We start from the raw sequence: 17,295 nt of genomic DNA, 5'->3' as shown, positions 1-17,295 counted from the left end.
AGTGAGCGACGACGACGACGGCGCGAGGCTTGCTTTCTTCTTAACTCTTTAAGAGCTACAAGAAGTGCAATTATATATATACCCACCAAAAATCTCTTCCTCTTCCAATATGGTACAATGTCTCATTGTCAAGAGGGGAAAACTTAAAATTTTACTCAAAAATTTCATTTTCCCTCCATTTCCCATTCACCCTCATTTTAAGACTATTTCATCTTAAAAACAAAAACCTCAACAATCCCCACATGAATGGGGAATGGCTATATCACGGAAGTATGCATGGAAAAACTGTGTGATTTACAAGCAAGGATTAATCGCATCTGGATAAGTAGGTTTCCCTTTGAACTTTCCGTAGTAAACTTATGTCGGATATACTCAGTCAATCGGTAGATTTGATATCTTTGAACCGCCGATCTTTGGTGTATACCTAGACAACCATAAGTCACACAATCAACCCTTAACCGTCTTTGGTTCTCATTGTTGTGTTCGTTTCAGCCATGAACACCGCCTGGTTTCATAAGTGCGTAGAGAACTGGCCTTACAAAGTTCTCCTTGAAGCGGCTAACACTTCACACTTACATAGGTGATTCCTAAACGTGTCATCCTGTAGATACACTATTTGATATACCCCGTATCAAATTTAGAAATCATTAAAAAGCCTTAATGCTTTATCCTTGGTACTGAACATTGTCTCATCACGAGAACGGACTAAAATTTTATTTGACAATGTTGAACCTTACCTTAAGAGTTACGACTAGAATTCACCAATTGATCTCAAGATAGTAGTGTCACCAAAATTATGAGTTTACTCAAGGCAACAATAGTATGATCATTTAAATTTGTAAAAAACATTCAAGCTCAGCTCGTGAACTTGTTTTTATCATGTTTCAAGCCCTAGATTAATTTTTTTGGCTTTTCATTTGGTGTCCGCTATCCACTCCGGGATACGCCTAAGATCAAATTTGTGCCAAAAAGTTCCACTTAAGGGGGATAAAATATCTCCTACCAAATACAACTCCATACTCATATATCGAACGGTCGAACCCGAAATCTATAGTTAATGATGAAGTAGTACTTACCGCTCCATCATGATATTTGGTGGTCAAACCCTAGACTATAACCCCTTTCTGCGAAATTTCCTCCAAATGATCTCTTATGCCCAACAATGCATGCCTTTCTTCCATTCAGTTAATTCTTAAACTTTCTTTAATTAACCAATAATGTTATCAATGATTTCTATATTTTTCCTTAATCATATTTAGTTCATCTTCAAATCTCATAGGCTTATTTATTAGATTGTAGAATAAATTAGCTAATCTAATAACTAGTTAATTAGTAACTAGTTCCAAACAGTGTTGTGTAAGAACAACACTGTTTGCACTATCATCAGCAATAGTATGCGACAGATTACTCTAGAGGCCAATCACAATGGAAATAATTTCTGGATTACAGGGATCTATGCTAAATCTACTATCGAAAAAAGAAGGAAACTTTAGCGCAAAATCAGGTCTGTCCATCACTACATCAACGGGCCATGGACTATTCTGGGAGACTTCAATGTCATTACGAATGCTGCTGAAAAGAAAGGTGGTGCACCTTACTCCTTAAATGAGAACATAGATTTTCTTTCATTCATGGAGGATTGTGGGATGTGCGACCTAGGCTTCAATGGCTATCCTTTCACATGGTGCAATGGCAGGGGTAGAAGAAACAGAATAAGCGAGAGGCTGGATAGAGTCATGATTAATGAAGGCTGGTCAGATCTTTTTCATTCTAACAGGGTCGACCACAAAGGCAAGACTGGATCTGACCATAGTCTCATGATTTTCAAAGCCGGTAATGATAGTGCTGAATTCACCAGGTACTTCAGGTTCCTCAACTTTTGGACCTCTCAAAGTAGCTATCTCTCTACAGTGGAGGAAATTTGGAACATTGACGTTCAAGGCAACTATCTTTGGGTATTACAACAGAAACTTAAAGCTATTTCTAAAGGCCTGAGAAAATGGTCCAAAGATACCATTGGTGATATTTTTGAAACCATTAAAAAACTAGAGACTGATATCTGCCGACTAGAGGAAATCTATGATGCTAACGACACTGACAATAACAGGCAGACTCTTATGAAGGCCCATGCTGAATACACCAGATGGCTAATAATACAAAAGTCCATTTTCAAACAGAAAGCAAGAATCAAATGGGCAGAGGAAGGAGATGCCAACACCAAATACTTCTATAGTGTAGTGAAAGAGAAAAGAAGGAAAGCTCATATACATAAAATCAGAGATGCCAATGGATGATGGATTGAGGGTACTGAGGCTATCTCTAATGTTGTTGTGGACCACTTCTCTAAACTCTGAGCACAGCCCCAGTGACAATGATCTATCTATCTTACAATGTGTGGACTCATTCTGAACTGAATAACGATGTTTTTTCTATGAATTGCCATATGAAGAAGAGATAAGGGATACTGTCTTTTCCATGGATCCCAATAGTGTTGCTGGTCCTGATGGATTTAATGGGCACTTTTATCAAGCTACCTGGAATATTATTAAAAAGGAGGTGTGCCAATTTGTCCAAGCTTACTTCTCTGGGACCAGTATTACTAAATACTTCACTCACACTAGCCTCGTTCTAATTCCAAAAGTATCCTCACCTTCCACCTTAGACCAACTCAGACTTATTAGTCTGTGCAATGTGTCCAACAAGATTATCTCCAAAATCTTATCTACCAGATTATCCCAACTACTCCCCAAACTCATCTATGATAACCAAACAGGCTTCATCAAGGGTAGGCTTATTACTGAGAACATCCTTCTGGCCCAAGAGATTATCCATGATATTGGTAAGAATAACCAGGGAGGCAACATTGTCATTAAACTCGATATTTCCAAAGCCTATGACAAATTATCTTGGAGATTCCTTTCAGATATGCTTAGGAAATTAAACTTCTGTGAGGTTGTGATTGACATGATCTACAGGCAACTTGCTGACAATTGGTATTCTATCCTGATCAATGGTACAAGAAATGGTTTTTTTAAATCCTCCAGAGGTTTAAAACAAGGGGACCCCATATCCCTCTCTCTCTTTATTTTGGCTGCTGAAGCACTGTCTAGAGCTCTAAATAAGCTCCATGAGAATAGCCAGTTCATTGGCTTCTCTATGAGCACTAGTGGCCCCAAGATCAATCACTTGAGCTATGCTGATGACCTGGTCCTCTTCTCCCCAGGAGATAGGAATTCTATCAAACTCATCATGGAGGTCCTCAATGACTATCAACATATTTCAGGGCAGGAAGTTAACAGGGATAAAAGTTTCTTTCTCACTCAGAATTCAAGAACATAAGGGTGAACAGGAGGATCAAAAAGTGGATAGGTTTCAAACAAATGGAATTTCCCTTTACTTATCTAGGTTGCCCAATCTTTATTGGCAGGAAAAAAACTTCTACTTTTTTGATCTCGCCTCTAAGGTCCTTAATAAAGCAGGCGGTTGGCAAGGGAACTTGCTTTTATTTGGGGGTAGGGCTATCATAATCAAACACATTCTGCAATCCCAAATTCTCTATCTACTTGCTGCTATGGTACCACCAAAAGCTATTATTAGCCAAATTGTAATGTACCTCTCTAACTTCTTCTGGGGAGAAAATAAAGGCAAAAAGAGCTATGATTGGAGCTCCAGGGAGAATTTGAGCTACCTCCACAATAAAGGGGGAGTTGGTTTCAAGAAGCTTTAAGACATTTGTAACTCATTTGCTGCTAAAAGATGGTGGAGGTTTAGGGTAGAAAATAATTTATGGACCAGGTTCCTCAATGCAAAGTATTTCCCTAGATCTAATCCACTATCCAAAATTCTTGTGCCTAAGGACTCCAATTCCTGGAGGAACTTAATGAGTACTAGAGACATAATTGATTATCACATTTTCTGGAAGATACATGAAGGCAACATCTTATTTTGGTGGGACAAATTGACTCCTAGGGGTCCTATCAACATACACAACAACAACACTCAGAAACCTGGCAATACAAGGGTCTGTGAATTTATCCACAACCAGGGCTGGGATATGGAGAAATTACAAGACATTGTCAACCAATATATCTTAAGCGAAATTTCCCAGGTGGATATAGGCCAGCAGCATCGCAAAGACAGGGCTATTTGGACGCCTAATGTTCAAGAAAACTTCACATGTGTTTCTGCCTTCCATCTCCTAAAACAAAAAAGACAACCCACGTCTATGATGTCCAAGGTATGGATAAAGGAACTACCTTTCAAGATCTCCTTTAGTATCTGGAGAATTATTTACAAAAAGCTTCCCTTTGCTGACATACTTTAGAGATTTGGTGTTGCTTTACTACGCACTTGTTTTTGTTGTAGAGCCCCTAAAATTGAATCTCTGAACCATGTCTTTACCATTAGTGATATGGTCTCTAGTGTTTGGAATTATATCTCTTCTCCCTTTGGCTTCAATACTAGAGGAAGAAACATTCTCTCTATCCTTAATCACTGGTGGTCCATTCCCACCAAGAATCATGCTCAATTATTCCTCCTACAGATCACCCCTATGATTGTCTTGTGGGAATTATGGAAGGCTAGATGTAGCAAGAAGTATGGTACCAAATCAATATCTACCTATAATATTTGCCAATAAGTTCTATTACAGGTTAAGATATCCATGGGGCTTAAATTCAGTAAGATAGGTTGGGATTGGAACTGGTGGAAGGTGTGCCAGACTGTTGAATCCTACAAACCTACCCTCAAAAGTACCATGGTTATATGGTCCAAACCGGAAGGCAACTTCTGGAAGCTAAACACTGATGGGAGCTACATTGATAATCAAGGCAAGGTTGGAGTTGGGGGCATTGTTAGGAACAAAAATGGACATATGGTGATGGCCTTTGCATCACCAGTCCAATTCTTGACGAACAACTATTCAGAGGTCCAAGCAGCCTTACAAGGGATACAGTGGTGTTGTGCTCAAAATTGCTTCAACTTTACCTTGGAGATAGATTCGCTACTGGTTGTAAACATGGTCCTTGACCAATGCAAAATTCCATGGAAACTTCACAAAGACATCACCCTTATCCAAAAGATAGTAAGGCAGCACAATATCAAGGTCATGCACTGTTATAGAGAAGGGAATGGAGTCGCTGATCTTCTTTCCAAGCATGTTAATTATGTGACTCGCAGCGTTATTTACACTAATGAGAATGACCTCCCTCCTGAAATAAGAGGTGTTGTTAGAGTTGATAGAATACAAGTTCCAGCCTTCAGGTTAAAGGCAAAGAAACACTCAGGATGGTACTTTGAACCACCATAATCTATTGAGAAGGGCTGCTTTTGATTATCTTTACTAACAATGCAGCCCTTTTTGTAAGGTGTTATGCGTACCAGGTCCTAGACCATCAATAATCCATTTTAATATTTGTCTTCTGGAGGTTAGGTATTACGTCCCCCTCTAATGTACTTAATTTTACGATCTATATACGAGGTAGGGGATAATGCCAAACCCCCCATCATCTTGGGCCAGCATAGCCCGGATGAATGGTTTATAAAATAAATAAATTTAAAATAAAAAAAAACTAGTTCCACATAGACTCAAAACTTTCAGAGTAGTCAAACCTTTTAAAAATTTAAGACAAATGGAAAGAAAGCATATGCATGTGTCTGTTTAGTATTCTTTTCGTATTATATATTTCTTTCTTTTTTTAAAACTAGGAACATCCTTATATGGAGTATCTTTTATATGGTCTTAATAAGAGCAGGTTTTTGCAGTTAAGTGAAGAAAAATACCTTCTCTTTCTCTACCTCATGTCTCATCTGATTGAACAGAATATAGAACTAAAATTGGTGGATTTGATTTTTATCAATTTCTTTTTTAACTTTGTTTTTTTGATTGTTTGCAGAGAAGCTTAATGAGTACTATAGACATAATTGATTCTCACATTTTCTAGAAGATACATGAAGGCAACATCTTATTTTGGTGGGACAAATTGACTCCTAGGGGTCCTATCGACATACACAACTACAACACTCAGAAACCTGGCAATACAAGGGTCTGTGAATTTATCCACAACAAGGGCTGGGATATGGAGAAATTACAAGACATTGTCAACCAATATATCTTAAGCGAAATTTTCCAGGTGGATATAGACCAGCAGCATCGCAAAGACAGGGCTATTTGGACGCCTAATGTTCAAGGAAACCTCACATGTGCTTCTGCCTTCCATCTCCTAAGACAAAAAAGACAACCCATGTCTATGATGTCCAAGGTATGGATAAAGGAACTACCTTTCAAGATCTCCTTTAGTAGCTGGAGAATTATTTACAAAAAGCTTCCCTTTGCTGACATACTTTAGAGATTTGGTGTTGCTTTACTACCCACTTATTTTTGTTGTAGAGCCCTTAAAATTGAATCTCTGAACCATGTCTTTACCATTAGTGATATGGTATCTAGTGTTTGGAATTATATCTCTTCTCCCCTTGGCTTCAAGACTAGAGGAAGAAACATTCTCTCTATCCTTAATCACTGGTGGTCCATTCCCGCCAAGAATCATGCTCAATTATTCCTCCTACACATCACCCCTATGATTGTCTTGTGGGAATTATGGAAGGCTAGATGTAGCAAGAAGTATGGTACCAAATCAATATCTACTTTTAATATTTGCCAACAAGTTCTATTACAGGTTAAGATATCCATGGGGCTTAAATTCAGTAAGATGGGTTGGAATTGGAACTGGTGGAAGGTATGTTAGACTGTTGAATCCTACAAACCTACCCTCAAAAGTACCATGGTTATATAGTCCAAACCGGAAGGCAACTTCTGGAAGCTAAACACTGATGGGAGCTACATTGCTAATCAAGGCAAGGTTAAAGTTGGGGGCATTGATAGGAACAAAAATGGACATATGGTGATGGCCTTTGCGTCACTAGTCCAATTCTTGACGAACAACTATTCAGAGGTCCAAGCAGCCTTACAAGGGATATAGTGGTGTTGTGCTCAAAATTGCTTCAACTTTACCTTGGAGATAGATTCGCTACTGGTTGTAAACATGGTCCTTGACCAATGCAAAATTCCATGGAAACTTCACAAAGACATCACCCTTATCCAAAAGATAGTAAGGCAGCACAATATCAAGGTCATGCACTGTTATAGAGAAGGGAATGGAGTCGCTGATCTTCTTTCCAAGCATGCTAATTATGTGACTCGCAGCGTTATTTACACTAATGAGAATGACCTCCCTCCTGAAATTAGAGATGTTGTTAGAGTTGATAGAATACAAGTTCCAGCCTTCAGGTTAAAGGCAAAGAAACACTCAGGATGGTACTTTGAACCTCCATAATCTATTGAGAAGGATTGCTTTTGATTATCTTTACTAACAATGCAGCCCTTTTTGTAAGGTGTTATGCGTACCAGGTCCTAGACCATCAATAATCTATTTTAATATTTGTCTTCTGGAGGTTAGGTATTACGTCCCCCTCTATTGTACTTAATTTTACGATCTATATACGAGGTAGGGGATAATGCCAAACCCCCATCATCTTGGGCCAGCATAGCCCGGATGAATGGTTTATAAAATAAATAAATTAAAAAAAAAACTAGTTCCACATAGACTCAAAACTTTCAGAGTAGTCAAACCTTTTAAAAATTTAAGGCAAATGGAAAGAAAGCATATGCATGTGTCTGTTTAGTATTCTTTTCGTATTATATATTTCTTTCTTTTTTTAAAACTAGGAACATCCTTATATGGAGTATCTTTTATATGGTATTAATAAGAGCAGGTTTTTGCAGTTAAGTGAAGAAAAATACCTTCTCTTTCTCTGCCTCATGTCTCATCTGATTGAACAGAATATAGAACTAAAATTGGTGGATTTGATTTTTATCAATTTCTTTTTTAACTTTGTTTTTTCGATTGTTTGCAGACAAACTTAATGAGTACTAGAGACATAATTGATTCTCACATTTTCTAGAAGATACATGAAGGCAACATCTTATTTTGGTGGGACAAATTGACTCCTAGGGGTCCTATCGACATACACAACAACAACACTCAGAAACCTAGTAATACAAGGGTCTGTGAATTTATCCACAACCAGGGCTGGGATATGGAGAAATTACAAGACATTGTCAACCAATATATCTTAAGCAAAATTTTTCAGGTGGATATAGACCAGCAGCATCGCAAAGACAGGGCTATTTGGACGCCTAATGTTCAAGAAAACCTCACATGTGCTTCTGCCTTCCATCTCCTAAGACAAAAAAGACAACCCATGTCTATGATGTCCAAGGTATGGATAAAGGAACTACCTTTCAAGATCTCCTTTAGTAGCTGGAGAATTATTTACAAAAAGCTTCCCTTTGCTGACATACTTTAGAGATTTGGTGTTGCTTTACTACCCACTTATTTTTGTTGTAGAGCCCTTAAAATTGAATCTCTGAACCATGTCTTTACCATTAGTGATATAGTATCTAGTGTTTGGAATTATATCTCTTCTCCCCTTGGCTTCAAGACTAGAGGAAGAAACATTCTCTCTATCCTTAATCACTGGTGGTCCATTCCCACCAAGAATCATGCTCAATTATTCCTCCTACACATCACCCCTATGATTGTCTTGTGGGAATTATGGAAGGTTAGATGTAGCAAGAAGTATGGTACCAAATCAATATCTACTTTTAATATTTGCCAGCAAGTTCTATTACAGGTTAAGATATCCATGGGGCTTAAATTCAGTAAGATGGGTTGGAATTGGAACTGGTGGAAGGTATGTTAGACTGTTGAATCCTACAAACCTACCCTCAAAAGTACCATGGTTATATGGTCCAAACCGGAAGGCAACTTCTGGAAGCTAAACACTGATGGGAGCTACATTGCTAATCAAGGCAAGGTTAAAGTTGGGGACATTGATAGGAACAAAAATGGACATATGGTGATGGCCTTTGCGTCACCAGTCCAATTCTTGACGAACAACTATTCAGAGGTCCAAGCAGCCTTACAAGAAATACAGTGGTGTTGTGCTCGAAATTGCTTCAACTTTACCTTGGAGATAGATTCGCTACTGGTTGTAAATATGGTCCTTGACCAATGCAAAATTCCATGGAAACTTCACAAAGACATCACCCTTATCCAAAAGATAGTAAGGCAGCACAATATCAAGGTCATGCACTATTATAGAGAAGGGAATGGAGTCGCTGATATTCTTTCCAAGCATGCTAATTCTGTAACTCGCAGCGTTATTTACACTAATGAGAATGACCTCCCTCCTGAAATTAGAGGTGTTGTTAGAGTTAATAGAATACAAGTTCCAGCCTTCAGGTTAAAGGCAAAGAAACACTCAGGATGGTACTTTGAACCTCCATAATCTATTGAGAAGGGCTGCTTTTGATTATCTTTACTAACAATGCAGCCTCTTTTGTAAGGTGTTATGCGCACCAGGTCCTAGACCATCAATAATCTATTTTAATATTTGTCTTCTGGAGGTTAGGTATTATGTCCCCCTCTATTGTACTTAATTTTACGATCTATATACGAGGTAGGGGATAATGCCAAATCCACCATCACCTCGGGCCAGCATAGCCCGGATGAATGGTTTATAAAATAAATAAATTAAAAAAAAAAATAGCTCCACATAGACTCAAAACTTTCAGAGTAGTCAAACCTTTTAAAAATTTAAGACAAATGGAAAGAAAGCATATGCATGTGTCTGTTTAGTATTCTTTTCGTATTATATATTTCTTTCCTTTTTTAAAACTAAGAACATCCTTATATGGAGTATCTTTTATATGGTCTTAATAAGAGCAGGTTTTTGCAGTTAAGTGAAGAAAAATATCTTCTCTTTCTCTGCCTCATGTCTCAGCTGATTGAACGGAATATAGAACTAAAATTGGTGAATTTGATTTTTATCAATTTCTTTTTTAACTTTGTTTTTTTGATTGTTTGCAGAGAAAGAAAAAGAAATCATCTCATGGAGAGTAGATTGGACATGCATGAGATTGAATGAATTTTCATCAAGGTATTTTCACTACGGAGTACTAAAATAATGAACCTTTCTTAATACTTTTTTTCTTTTTTACGATTTAAAAAACGTAACAATTACCGATCACTATAATTAGTTGTTACACAAAGCCCTATCACGGCAAATTTTCTTAAGAAGTAGGCTCGAAAGTGGATGTAGCCAGTAGGATTTGAAGCTTACGAGTTTGGGATTTTTGTCTTTTTAAATTATAATTGAGTTCTAATTAAGTAATAACTATATATATATATATATATATATATATATATATATATATATTTTAAAAACAAAAACATACGCTTTGGACTAAACGTATTGGTTTAGGCTAATTTAAACTATAGAAGCTACTGGTTTTATTTTTTTTAAATAATTTGATTGTAACTGAAACAAATTTTGTTTTTGCGACGCTTTGAAATCTTTTTTACAGAAACAAAACACAGAATTTTCTTTTTATCTGACCATGAATAATGGTGACGCTTATGAAACAGTACATAGCTTCTTCTTTTTTGTGACAATACTAGTAAGCTAATTTTTGTACAATTCTAATGCAAGACAAAAAAAACTATATATATTTAAATTTACTATATTCTTCATCTTGCATCAGTTTTTCAAAATGGCATATGTCTTTACATAGATTGTTATCTACTACTTAAATATCAAAGTTAAATAATAGAACGTCTCGCCTATCACTAATTAACTGTAGTAGTATACTAAGTAAATATTTTTCTTGGCATATATATTTTCTGAGGGACCAAAATTATTGTGCATTTATAAAAAAGGAAAAGAAATATATTTTGGCATATAAAATCACATCTTTTCTTTTATTTTATTTTCCTTCCTTTTTTGTCACCTCTTCTTTTTTTACCTAAGTTATTCAATAAAAACCCTAAAATTCTCAATATTTGAACAGCTGTTTTCCAGCTTCATTATTATGTACTATATGTGTTCTATGTCCAATCTGGTAGTCTTAATTCCATTTGGGGTAGTAAATTTATTATCTTCTTTAAAAAAAACATGAGTTTTTAAAAAATACTACTGTAAAATGGAAAAAACATTAAGAAAATGGCCGTTCCATCCATTCTTGTATATTTTACCTTTTAAGAAGCTCATTTCTTGATTTTCTTTGCCATATATATATGTATATATATATATATATATATATATATATATATGATAATGACATACCCAATAAAATTAACTTGAGTAAACGAGTTGAGGTAAGTTGTATTTGTACATGATCATGCTTACATTAATTTACCATGTTAAAGCTTATTAAAATTCGCCCATGTGAGCTTGCTCACATTACAGGTCTCAAGCCGGATAAACAAGGAGGGTTACGGTAGGTTGGCAGCCAACGTAGAACTTGTCAATTCATGATAAATCCTCATAATTCAGGACATGAATTGAGCTTAAATAAAGAAGCGATGATTCATATTACCGACCTCAACTTGTTTGGGACCGAGGCGTAATTGTTATTGTTGTTATTTTGAGCTTATTAAAATCAATTCCTCCAGTTTTGAATTTATTAATTGCTCTATGTTGTATTATGACTAGTGTTTAAAGTTTTCTAATCACCATGAAGGAACTCCAACATATCAAGCCATGAAGCTAAGCTCATTTAAAGTGCCAAAGCCAGTTTGTTTCTGCTTGGTTCTGGTAAGTTTAAAGTACATAACGCTCTCTTTTGGGTGCGGTCCTTTCTCGAATTCTGGCATCGCCGGATGTTTCGTGAAGCAGGATACCTTTTTAATATTTAACAAAAAAAAATCTAATTAGCTGACTCTAAAGTGTTTTTTCTTGATGCAGGCAGTCATAATGCTATTAGTGCCCACTGTATTGATACCTTTTTGGGTCAATAAGGTCAAAAAAATTGAAGACGAAATTAAGGTAATGCCTCACATTTATCTTTTTTACTCTGTAAGTGCATAAAACTTAAATGAAAACGCAAGAATAATAAGAATTGCACCTTTGCCTAGACTGTAGCATTAACAGCCAATGCAGTAGATGAAAATTATGGTAGACCAGAATTCAACTCATATATATATATATATATATATATATATATAAAATCTTTAAATCATCAAGTTGTTGACCTATAACAATATATAACTCTTCAAAACAAGCCTAAAATGCACGGTAACCTAGAAAAAACAGTGATAACATATTATACCACATTATACTTTGTTTACACCATTAGTTGAGAAAAAATAAAAAACAGTTCGATGCACAAAGCATTCCACACTCACGCAGGATCCGAAGAAGAGTCGCACCCCTAAGGAGTGTGATATAGACAGTCTCTATCCTAATGCATTTATTATATGCTGCTTCCACGACTCAAACCCGTGAGACAACTTTACCGTTTCTCCAAGTTTTACACTATTAGTGTATATAACTTTAATTTGCACATCAATGAATTAACTAACACTCGTTTTTGAATCATTCTAAGTTATTGTATGGTTTAATTTCAGGTGTATATATCAGGCAATACACAAGACATATTGCAAAGCCATTTTCACAAGAACATTAAATTTGGATTCATGCTTATAATCCTAATGATGGTTTCAATGGCTATCTCCATATTTACTTTTGTGGTTCTAACAATAAGAGCAGCAAGAAGAGAAATGTATTTGTGTGCAGCACTTATAAAGCAAATGGAAGCAACTCAACAAGCAGAAAGGAAAAGTATGAACAAAAGCACTGCATTTGTTCTTGCAAATCATGATATTAGAGCTTCTCTTGCTGGAATTAGTGGATTAATTGAGATGTGTCGTGCCAATGCTTCGCCAAAATCCGAATTGCAGAAGAATTTGAATCATATGGAAACTTGCACAAATAATCTTTTAGGTCAGTGTTTTAGTTGACTCTTTCATATCATCAGATTTAACTTATATACACTGACATTATCGTTAGTATCAATGTATTTTAACATGTTGTAGTAGGTAACTGTCTTATTTTATACGTTACTAATCTCACCTTTATTGGACGGTTACTCGTTTATGGAAGCTTGCACAAATAATCTTTTAGGCCAGTGTTTTAGTTGCCCGGTTTATTGCTTTTGGCCTGTTTTAAGCAGTTTTAAACTTATTTTAAGCACACTTTTTGACTTTGCCAAACATTGAAAAAATACTTTAAAAAAAAACTTAAAAGCTGATTTGTCCAGCTTAAAAGCCAATCCAAATACCTTCTTAACTTATACAGTGACAGTTTAAAGAATTTCGTCAGTATCAATATATTTTAACACAATAAGTGTCCGGTTTAATTCTCACTTTCCTCTTCTGTTTTCCCTTTTCTAATCTCCTATAGATGTTATATAGAAAATATTTAACTAAAATATCTCTCTCTCTCTATATATATATATATATATATATATATATATATATATATATATATATATATATATATATATATATATATATAATAATTTTAACTAAAATATACCTCTCAAACACACGAACAGTATTTCAAACACATACACACATATATATAGTGTGTGTGAGATTGTGACTCGGAGGTCACGTGAAAACAGCCTCTTGCAGAAATGCAAGGTAAAGCTGCGTACAATAGACCCTTGTGGTCCAGCCCTTCCCCGGACCCCGCACATTGCAGGAGCTTAGTGCACCGGGCTGGCCTTTTTTTGTTTGTGTGTGTGTGATGAAGTGTCTGTAATGACAAAGTTATGATCTTTTTTCTTCAGCAATATTGAATTCTATTCTTGATCAAAGCAAGATTGAAGAAGGGAAGAAGCAACTTGAGCAAAAAGAATTCAACATGGAAGATCTACTAGAATATGTTGTCAACTTATTTTATCCAAAAGGAGCAATGAATAATGTAGATGTGATACTAGATCCATGTGATGGCTCTATCAAAAGATTTTCTCGCGTTAAAGGAGATAAGACAGAACTAGAACGGATCTTGACTAACTTGTTGAGTAATGCAGTTAAATTTACCTCAGAGGGGCACATTACTCTTCGAGTTTGGGCTCGAAAACCTGGTTTTGATCAAAGCTCCATTAGTTCTGCTCCAAATACAAGTAATTCTGGTATTGGTTGTATGTTATGTTTACTTTTGCACAATAATAATGAAGTTTCTGCTGAATTTCAAGTACATAAAAAAGTCGAGAACGATCCCAACTGCGTGGAATTCATATTCGAGGTGGAAGATACAGGGAAAGGAATACCTAAAGAGAAACATAAGTCTGTATTTGAGAATTATGTTCAAGTGAATGAGACGACTTCTAACCACGAACAACCAGGCACTGGCTTAGGCCTCAGCATTACTCAGTCTTTGGTACGTGTATCTTTTACTATAAACTACATACAGTAGCGAATTCAAAATTTAGAGTCAGTGTGTTCTGCTCTTTATATATACGATACAATTACACGTGCATATGACAAACCTGCTGTGTCTAATCTAGATCTGTTACTGCCTACATATGTATTCGTCAATCATATTAATAGCCATCTATTTTATAGATACTGTACAAAGCCAGCAAATCCCTTAGCCTTGTATAAGAGTGATGATAAAATAGAATAAAATTTACAGCAGTAAAGGTTAAAAAAAATTCCTGTTGGTCAAGTTTCTTGTGTTATCAGTGGCTACTGAAGTTTCTGTTTGGTACTAATCTTTTTATATATATAATGGAACTAAATTATGTGTGATATAACAAGAAAGATATTTATGGAAACACTATAAAACACAAGAATTTGTGAACAGCAAAAAGCGTTGCCTTCTGTATGTTTCCGAGTTGTCTCCTCTCCCATATGCATTACTTCATACCTATGACCTCCTGGCCATGTGACCAGAAGGTCAAGGGTTCGAGCTGTGGAAACACCTTCTTGCAGAAATGCAGGGTAAGACTGCGTACAATAGACCATTGTGGTCCGGCCCTTCCCCGGACCCGTGCATAGCAGGAGCTTAGTGCACCGGGTTGTCCTTTTTTTTTTCATTACTTCATATTTCATGTTTCTTTCTTGTTTTGATTCAATCTGTAGGTACATTTGATGGGAGGCGAAATAAGTATCGTCGACAAGAATATTGGTGCAAAGGGCACTTGCTTTAGATTCAACATTTTCCTGATATCATGTGATCAGCCTCAACAACATCAAGCATTTAGTGTTAATAATGCAAGAGAAGATTTGGAGTCACATTTTGGAGGTTATATATCTAGTGATCACTCCTATCATTATTCAGTAGCAAGTAGTAATAGTATCACTAGCCATCAGAAACCAGAAAGTTCTAGTACTGTCATTCTTTTCATCAGGGAGGAGGAAAGAAGCCGAGTTCTTCGTAGATTCGTGACGCGGATCATAGGCTTAGAGGTACATGTGGCGAGGCAACACGAGCAATTTTCACATAAGCTCAAGAAGGTAAAAAAGGAAATTATCAACTTTTCATCATACAACTCTGCCTCCTCCTCCTCAGGGAAATCAAAGGAAATTCCTCTCGGTGCTTTAGAAGGAACATATGATGATCATATCCCGTCGTTTCATAGGAGGGAAAGAGGACTTAATTCTAAGAGCGCGCTTATAAGATTCATCGTGATTATAATTGACACAAGTGCTGGCCCCATTCGAGAAATAACTCGAGCTATGGCTGAATTTCGAAAGGACTTTCCCAAGAATGTTTCCCTTCGAGTTGTTTGGCTCGATAAACCAGGGCTAGATGATGATAAGCTACCTTCAACAGATATAATCCTGACAAAACCACTACATGGTTCTTGTTTATATCATGTGCTCGGATTTGTACCAGAGTTCGGAGATAAGATTTTACCAACTGTCACACAAGAAACAAAGGATGAAACAACTTCAAGAATGAGGATTCAGCAACCTCCAATGAGGTCCAGAAGTCCACCCTTAGAAGCGAAAAGAGAGGATGTTTCTGTTGATGTTAATGGAAGTTCTAATAACAACTTACCTTTAACAGGAAAGAGAATTTTGGTGGTTGAGGATAACGCGATATTACTTATGGTTTGCAAAAGAATGGTTTCTCAGCTTGGTGCAACCATTTACACATGTAAAAATGGTGAACAAGCTCTAGCTCATATTCGCACAGGCCTTAGTGATCAACGCGATATAGGACCGTCTACTCCTTCACCACCATTTGATTATATTCTGATGGATTGTGAGGTAAGATGTGATTCATATTCATTTCTTCTGGTTGAAAACTTAGTTGCTTATATACTCCAAAAATGTTGTTGCACCGATGTCAGAACCTCCAAAAATGCATAATATTTGGAGGATCCGACATGGGTGTGGCAACACTTTTGGATGATTTGAGAAATATAGGTTAAATAGGACTTAAGAAGGGGAGCCTTGGAGCAACGATAAAGTTGTCTCTATGTGACCTATAGGTCACGCGTTCAAGCCGTAGAAGCAGCCATTAATGCTTGTATTAGGATAGGTTGTCTGCGTCACGCCCATTGCGGTGCGGTCCTTCCCCCGACCCTTGCGTGAATGCGGGATGCTTTGTGCATCGGGCTGCCCTTTTTTAGGTCAAAGAGGACTTAAGTTAACATTTTTGTTGCATGGTTCATAAATGGAAAGCTTAAAATGTTGTATTATTAGACTTTTACATATTACCATAAGAAGAAGTAATTTTGCCAGTGTATAATTTTTTTAGATTGTTAGGTTAAGTTGCCTACAATAACAGGTAACTACTTATACCAAGCCAAATCGAGTAACCTGAAAAATAGAATAGATAACAAGTTAACTACATCGATAGTATAAAATTTATTACATTGTCAGTATATATAACTTATATCGTTGTTTGTTTTGTTTATTGAAAGATGCCATTGATGGATGGATTTGAAGCAACCAGATGCATTAGGGAAGAAGAAGCGCGATATGGTATTCGAATTCCTATTATAGCTTTAACAGCTCATTCAGCAGAAGAAGAGATCATAGCTAAGATATTTCAAGTTGGAATGGATTATTACTTACCTGATAAACGAATCGACCGTGATGAGCTTTTGAAAGCCATAGATTATATAGAGCATAGAAATGTTTAAAAAATGCTCTATTTCGTCGAGCATTAATAAGTTTGTTACGTGAGACATAAAGTAAAATTTCTCTTCTTGCATGCAGAGGGATGTCCCCGCGGATAGCAGGAGCTTAGTGCTCCACACTACCCTTTTATTCTTATATGCACGGGGTCGCGAGAAACAGCCCTCAACTGTCTTTCTCATAGTTTTATCGTCTTTCTAAAGTTGAGTATCTTGTTTTTTTACTCTCATGTAAATGTTTTCGTGATATTTACAACTTGAAATGAAGAAACAAATTCTTAAATCTTACCAGATGG

The 17,295-nt window shown here is 36.3% G+C and overlaps 2 protein-coding genes across 2 annotated transcripts; both read left to right on the top strand.

The window, feature by feature from the left end:
• Positions 1-1,631: 1,631 nt before the first annotated feature.
• On the top strand, positions 1,632-2,294 carry LOC107811500 (uncharacterized). The gene has a single exon (XM_016636444.2). The coding sequence runs from the start codon at positions 1,632-1,634 to the stop codon at positions 2,292-2,294; it is 663 nt and encodes a 220-aa protein (XP_016491930.1).
• A 4,746-nt stretch (positions 2,295-7,040) lies between these two features.
• On the top strand, positions 7,041-17,005 carry LOC107811501 (histidine kinase CKI1-like). The gene is made up of 11 exons (XM_075231805.1): positions 7,041-7,312; positions 8,692-8,751; positions 8,793-9,329; positions 9,789-9,873; positions 11,554-11,655; positions 11,806-11,890; positions 12,460-12,843; positions 13,694-14,286; positions 14,991-15,835; positions 15,866-16,124; positions 16,784-17,005. Exons 1-11 carry the CDS (start codon positions 7,041-7,043, stop codon positions 17,003-17,005), a joined length of 3,444 nt encoding a protein of 1,147 aa, XP_075087906.1.
• The last annotated feature ends 290 nt before the right edge of the window (positions 17,006-17,295 follow it).

Source organism: Nicotiana tabacum, chromosome 15, assembly GCF_000715075.1.
Source record: "Nicotiana tabacum cultivar K326 chromosome 15, ASM71507v2, whole genome shotgun sequence".
Lineage (NCBI taxonomy): Eukaryota > Viridiplantae > Streptophyta > Magnoliopsida > Solanales > Solanaceae > Nicotiana > Nicotiana tabacum.
Note: the sequence above shows the minus strand (reverse complement) of the source record. Positions and strands in the feature narration are given on the sequence as shown.

Excerpts from the sequence above, each read along its gene's own strand:
- LOC107811500 (XM_016636444.2), top strand. The coding sequence starts at position 1,632 with ATGGAGGATTGTGGGATGTGCGACCTAGGCTTCAATGGCTATCCTTTC.
- LOC107811501 (XM_075231805.1), top strand. The coding sequence starts at position 7,041 with ATGGTCCTTGACCAATGCAAAATTCCATGGAAACTTCACAAAGACATC. Across the intron at positions 8,752-8,792 it reads GGAATTGGAACTGGTGGAAG|TACCATGGTTATATGGTCCA; the intron begins GTATGTTAGACT and ends TACCCTCAAAAG. Across the intron at positions 11,891-12,459 it reads TGAAGACGAAATTAAGGTAA|AATTTCAGGTGTATATATCA; the intron begins TGCCTCACATTT and ends ATTGTATGGTTT.